The sequence below is a fragment of the Trachypithecus francoisi genome, unplaced genomic scaffold (genome assembly GCF_009764315.1).
Source record: "Trachypithecus francoisi isolate TF-2019V2 unplaced genomic scaffold, Tfra_2.0 Contig01262, whole genome shotgun sequence".
NCBI lineage: Eukaryota > Metazoa > Chordata > Mammalia > Primates > Cercopithecidae > Trachypithecus > Trachypithecus francoisi.
In genome coordinates, this window is record NW_022681284.1 from 6,244 (window position 1) to 13,174 (window position 6,931).

Sequence of the window (6,931 nt, forward strand, 5' to 3'; positions counted from 1 at the left end):
TGTCATTTCTGTGTTTCTGGATGCCACTGCATTCTTCAGTACCTGCAGGAGAGAAAGCTTGTGGTATGGTTGATTCACCTACATATTTGCAGGGAGCTGTCACCTGTACCAACACCTGACCTGCATGCCTCATCACAGATAACATGTCTAGCTGTGTGCAGTGACTGGAGTCAACCATCACTCACTCATACACCTGCCTCCATTCTGTGCCTGGTGCATCCCTAGCGAAATGAAACTCAAGCCAATAGGTGGAGCTGAGTGCGACCTGCAAGATGGGTGTGTAAATTTACAAAAGCAGGCTCAAGAGAAACTTGTGGAAATGTACCATCATTCACAAAGATTCTTGGCTGGTGAAGTGACATCCTAGAAATCCTGTAACAAAGGTGGCATTCATTACCAGTGACCAGAGGGTCATTGAATTATGCCTATGTAATGCAGCCTCTGTGAAAACCAACAGCACAGGATTCAGAGAGCTTCTAGGTGGCTGAACACTCAGGGTGTTCCAGAAAATTGTGCGCACATAAAAACAGAAACTGATAATGTTAAATGTCATACAGAGTGTAGGGGTCTTTTCTTTATTTTGAAAGAAATTTCTGCCTTTAATAATGCCTCCAGAATGTTAGTGTAACTACAACATAGTCTAAGGAAACCTAAATGTGCACATTACAAATATTAGAAAGTGGCTATTTCCACCAAAAAGAATCCAAAATTCACTAACAGGGTGCAACAAGTTTTACTTTGGAGAGATAAAGTTGTCTTTTGTTAACTGGTTAAGAATTAGACATTTAAAAAGAAAAGAAAGCCAAGTGATTTCTCACCATATATTCCAATCATCTTCTGTTTAGGAGAATGATGATCAGGGAATTCTGGTTCGGAAATACTTATTCTAAAAGATAAGCCTTTTAACTCATAATTCTGTGTCTCTGAATTATTTGTGCCACTGTAAGGTCAAGGGCACCATCTCTGATAGTTCTGTGTCTCTCTTTGTGGGAGGGAAGCTGAGGCTGCCTCCTACCCCAGTAGACTCTGCATTCTAGGATATAAAAATAAGAAAAATGAACATTATTACAGAATTCTCTGTCATCCACATCTAATGAAATGCAATTCTGATCTTATATATAGTAGTAGCCATAGATACAAATTAGAGCTTGCAAGAACAGTCTAGTACCCACCAGTCTGTTTTTACACTTGGGCTTACGTGTGTATAAAATAATCACATTAGTTCAAGGAAATGTTTTATTAATTCTTTTAAAGTTACGGCGCTTAAAAATTGCCATGATAATTTAAAGACATAGCTTGGACATTTCCAGATCTGCTTCCAAGCCTTCACCTTGGGTGAAATTGTTTTGTGCTATGAAGATGGATTCGGGCATCTTGCACCTCATGATGTATTTGATTCGGCTTAGTTCTTGGGTCCTGAGCAGACCGACTGACAACTAAAACTCATTAATTTTATTTTCAACATACTTTACCATGGATTCTACCCCTTGGGCTGAGCCCCAGATCTTCCTCAGCACCTCACACTCTCTCTCATTGGCCTTTTCCAACTCCATCTTAATATTACAGCGAACAAGGGTCTTACATTTTTCTAGCACAATTGCATTATATAAGAAAAGCTTCCTAATTTGAATCATAACCTCCTCGGTGAAAGTTCCAGTCAAGAACACTTGTGAGACCAGGCCCTTGGCACACGCCTCCCGTGCTGTCAGTTTTCACCCAGCAATTAACATTTCATTGGCAGATGCTTCACCCATGATTTTTGGAAATGTAACAGTAGAACATGCATCTGGACTCTGTCCAAAGGTCATATAAGGGGTTTGGAACCACGCCTTTTCAGTTGCCCACACTAGATCACAAAGTGGCAGTATGGAAGCACCAAGTCCAATGGCAGGGCCATTGACTGATACAACAATAGGCTTTTTAAACTGAATAAAAGTGTTCACAAAGTTCTTGATGGTGTTCACCATTTCAAAGCTTGCTCTGTTTCTGTCATTCCTTAAGTGCTTCACAAAATACCCAAAATCAAGACCACAGCAAAAGACACTTCCAGCTGCACTGAACAACACAAGCTTGCTGTCATCTGCAGCAGCCCTATTCAGAGCATTCACTATTTCTTTAATTACTTCTGTATTCAGTGCATTTTTTTCTGTCGATCTGGTTGATAGCAATATCTGGGTGAATCCATCCTCTTTCTTCACTACAATGTCTCTGTATGTGCTGGCACTCTCTGTTAGCCTTATGGTGAAGTACATTTTCCTGACAAAAGACTGGTCTCTGCCATCATCAGTAACATGTCTTTTGTCACCTTTCACTCTTGGAACTGATGTACGTGTGTCTGTTGTTCCAGTGGCTGCTAATGGGTCTATTAATACCACTATAGCTTTTTGGGGAGCTGAGTCTGTGGCCATGGAAGCAGTAACTGAGCCAGACATCTGAGACATTAGTGGCTGTAGCAGGGTCTTGTCCTCTATTCCAGCCTGTTCTGCACTGGGAGCTGACAAAGGGTCCCTGACTGGTTTCCCTTCTGTCACCTTGAAGTCCACCACGTCCTGTTGATCTACTGCAATAGGGTCCAGTTTCTTGAGTTCCTGAAAACGGCTCACAGTTTTCTTGTTGTCAACAGGACTGTCAGGTGCAAATGTCTTGAGAGTTGAATTTACTAACTCCATGTCCTTCGCATCAGTGAGAAGTGAAGCTGCCTTTCTCCTAATGTTCTTGCTGGCAGCAAATAACTGGCTGTTTTTGGATCCGTGTTGTTTGCCAGTCACTAGCATTTTAGGAGAGCTCTTAGTATAGTCCGCTTTGGTAGATCTGAAAGTTCTTCTTCTGGCATTATTTCAACAAATTCTACTTGTCCTGGTCCATTCTAGTTTTTTCTGTTTCTCAGTCTGTCGTCTATTAAAATCATGTATATATTTTTCACAGTTCATGAGGTGATGTTCTGGTTCCCAAGTGTCATCCTGTTTGTCATAACCTTTCCACCGAACCAAATACACTATATTCCCATTTTTTTCTTGTCTTTTGTCAACAATTGTTTCAACCTCAAACTCCTGGGAAGCCATGAAGAAAGACACAGGGTTGGAGCAGTTGCTGTGCCAACTTTGTTTCAGTTGCCTCTCCACCTCGCCACTTCTTTCTGCCTCCAGTGCTTCACCAGGTTCTGCGTATGGATGAGTCCCTAGTGGAACAGCTTAGGCTTTGTCTCATGGTGCATGATAGCTTGCTCAGTAGCCTCAGAGAAGAGTAGTTAAATCCACAGCCCCTATCCTCTTTTGTAGTACGGAAAGCATGCTTCCTGCCAGTTACTCTTTTGTGTTTCTTTGTTTAATTGTGGTTGCTATGACGATTATACTGAACATTCTAATGTTATAACAATTTTAAAGTTATACTAGCTTACATTTAGTAACATACAAAACCGTTACTCCCATGTAACTTAACTGTACTGTTTCAATTACTGAATTATCAAAATTATACCTTGCATGTCAAAAACAAAAATTAGTCAAATTTTTTTTAATTAAATATATTATTGTTTTAAGTTACATTGAGAACAAATTGTGGAGGTGCACATTGTTAATTATTTCATCTTGGATAATTTTTCATGTATTCATCTTTACCTTAAATTTGCTTATTAGTATGGCTTTTGAGTGTGTGTTCTTTCTACCCTGAAGTACTCCATAAGACATTTCTTTTTTCTTTTTTCTTTTTTTTTCTTTGAGACAGGATCTGGCTCTGTCACCCAGGCTGTGGAGTGCAGTGGTGGGATCTCGGTTCACTGCAAGCTCCGCCTCTCAGGTTCCCGCCAATCTCCTGCCTCATCCTCCCGAGTAGCTGGGACTAAGAAGACAGATAAAACAGATTAGAAGTCCACTGGTTTTTTTTGAAGGTCCCTTTTGCGTGACTAGCTACTTCCCTTGCTTCTCTTGAAAATCCTCAAAATTCTCTTTGTATTTGTTCTCGACAGTAATTGTCAGGTAATTCTGAGTTTGTTTCTTTGAGTTTCTGTTACTTGGAGTTTGTTGAACCTGTTGGGTGTTTATTTATTGTCCTAAAATGTTGCATTTTTTTATTATAATGGAGTTTGTTTTATTTTGTTTTGTTTATTTATTTATTTATTTTTATTATACTTCAAGTTCTAGGGTACATGTGCATAACTTGCAGATTTGTTACATATGTATACTTGTGCCATGTTGGTGTGCTTCACCGATCAACTCGTCAGCACCCATCAATTCATCATTTATATCATGTATAATCCCCAATGTAATCCCTTCCCCTCCCCCCTCCCCCCTCCCCATGATAGGCCCCAGTGTGTGATGTTCCCCTTCCCGAGTCCAAGTGATCTCATTGTTCAGTTCCCACCTATGAATGAGAACATGTGGTGTTTGGTTTTCTCTTCTTGTGATTGTTTGCTAAGAATGATGATTTCCAGCGGCATCCATGTCCCTACAAAGGACGCAAACTCATCCTTTTTTATGGCTGCATAGTATTCCATGGTGTATATGTGCCACATTTTCTTAATCCATTCTGTCACAGATGGACATTTGGGTTGATTCCAAGTCTTGGCTATTGTGAATAGTGCCACCATAAACATACGTGTGCATGTGTGTTTGTAGTAGAATAATTTATAATCCTTTGGGTATATACCCAGTGGCGGGATGGCTGGGTCATATGGTACATCTAGTTCTAGATCCTTGAGGAATTGTCATACTGTTTACCATAATGGTTGAACTAGTTTACAATCCCACCAACAATGTAAAAGTGTTCCTATTTCTCCACATCCTCTCCAACACCTGTTATTTCTTGATTTTTTAATGATTGCCATTCTAAGTGGTGTGACATGGTATCTCATTGTGGTTTTGATTTGCATTTCTCTGATGGCCAGTGACGATGAGCATTTTTTCATGTGTCTGTTGGCTGTATGAATGTCTTCTTTTGAGAAATGTCTGTTCATGTCCTTTGCCCACTTTTTGATGGGGTTGTTTGTTTTTTTCTTGTAGATTTGTTTGAATGCTTTGTAGATTCTGGATATTAGCCCTTTGTCAGATGAGTAGATTGCAAAAATTTTCTCCCATTCTGTAGGTTGCCTGTTCACTCTGATGGTAGTTTATTTTGCTGTGCAGAAGCTCTTTAGTTTAATGAGATCCCATTTGTCAATTTTGGCTTTTGCTGCCGTTGCTTTTGGTGTTTTAGATATGAAGTCCTTGCCCATGCCTATGTCCTGAACGGTACTACCTAGAGTTTCTTCTAGGGTTTTTATGGTATTAAGTATAACATTTAAGTATCTAGTCCTTCTTGAATTAATCTACATATAAGGAGTAAGGAAAGGACCCAGTTTCAGCTTTCTACTTATGGCTAGCCAATATTCCCAGCACCATTTATTAAATAGGGAATCCTTTCCCCATTTCTTGTTTCTCTCAGGTTTGTCAAAAATCAGTTGGCTGTAGATGTGTGGTATTATTTCTGAGGACTCTGTTTTGTTCCATTGGTCTATATCTCTGTTTTGGTACCAGTACCATGCTGTTTTGGTTACTGTAGCCTTGTAGTATTGTTTGAAGTCAGGTAGCGTGATGCCTCCAGCTTTGTCCTTTTGACTTAGGATTGTCTTGGCAATGCGGGCTCTTTTTTGGTTCCATATGAACTTTAAAGCAGTTTTTTTGAATTCTGTGAAGAAACTCATTAGTAGCTTGATGAGGATGGCATTGAATCTATAAATAACCTTGGGCAATATGGCCATTTTCAGCTCACTCCAAGCTCCACTTCCCGGGTTCAAGCAATTCCCCTGCCTCAGCCTCCTGAGTAGCTGGGATTACAGGTGTGCACTACCACACCTGGCTAATTGTTTGTATTTTTAGTAGAGATGGGGTTTCACAATCTTGGCCAAGCTGGTTTTGAACACCTGACCTCAAGTGATCTGCCATCTTGGCCTGCCAAACTCCTAGGATTACAGGCGTGACCCACTGCACCTGTACTGAAATCGCAGTTTGAATAGCCAAAATCTGGTAGCTAGTTAAGTGTCCAGCAGTGGAATGTTAACTAGGTGGTGAAGTGATATGCTGCTGTTAAAAATTTAAAAATTTATTGAATATTAACAATTATGAAAAATTTTCGTGATGTGTTAAGAAAAGAAGTATGCCAGTAATTTATGTACACATAATGTTTTCAAGACAATTTCTTAAGACAAAATGTTTATATGCTTTTTTTTTTTTTTTTTTTTTTTTGTGAGACGGAATCCCGCTGTGTCACCCATGATGGAGTGCAGTGGCTGGATCGCAGCTCACTGCAAGCTCCGCCTTCCGGGTTCACGCCTTTCTCCTGCCTCAGCCTCTGGAGTAGCTGGGACTACAGGTGCCTGCCACTTCGCCCAGCTAGTTTTTGCATTTTTTAGTAGAGACAGGGTTTCACCGTGTTAGCCATATATGCATTTTAAACCTAGAAGGAAATATAATCTACTTTCTGTGAGTCTTAATTATTTTTTAAGATAATGTTGACTTTTCCATATACTATCATATTTCAACAATCAATTTATGTTACTTTATAATCAGCTAAAAGTTATCAGAAAGGATTGAATTAACTTACATTACCAATCATTTAGTTATTCACCCCACAGTCTTGCTGGAATTGTTTTATCATTATCTTTTAGATTTGCCAGTTTGGAAAAGTACGAAATGGCAACTCATTATTGTTTTAATTTTGAATTACTTAAAATTGATGAGTTCTACATTTATTTTTAGAATCTGTCTTGGCACTGAATAATTTAACTATATTATTAAATAATGTGGCTCATATTCTAAAATAAACTGAATACGGTTGAGTTTAATTTACCTTAAATTGTTATTTAAGAATATTACAGTGTATGGGCTTGTTCAGGACAAAGATTTGTATATACCTTTTTCGTACGTTCACTGGTGTTTTAATCATTAATAACTTTTAAAAC

General features: G+C 39.1%; 1 protein-coding gene across 1 annotated transcript; it reads right to left on the reverse strand.

Annotated features, from left to right (window-relative positions):
* Positions 1-1,282: 1,282 nt before the first annotated feature.
* LOC117091474 (testis-specific chromodomain protein Y 2-like) lies at positions 1,283-3,294 on the reverse strand. Its single transcript, XM_033223826.1, is given in 1 exon segment — positions 1,283-3,294. A coding segment is annotated over 1 exon segment (1,626 nt). The 5' UTR covers positions 3,063-3,294; the 3' UTR covers positions 1,283-1,436.
* Between the last annotated feature and the right edge of the window lie 3,637 nt (positions 3,295-6,931).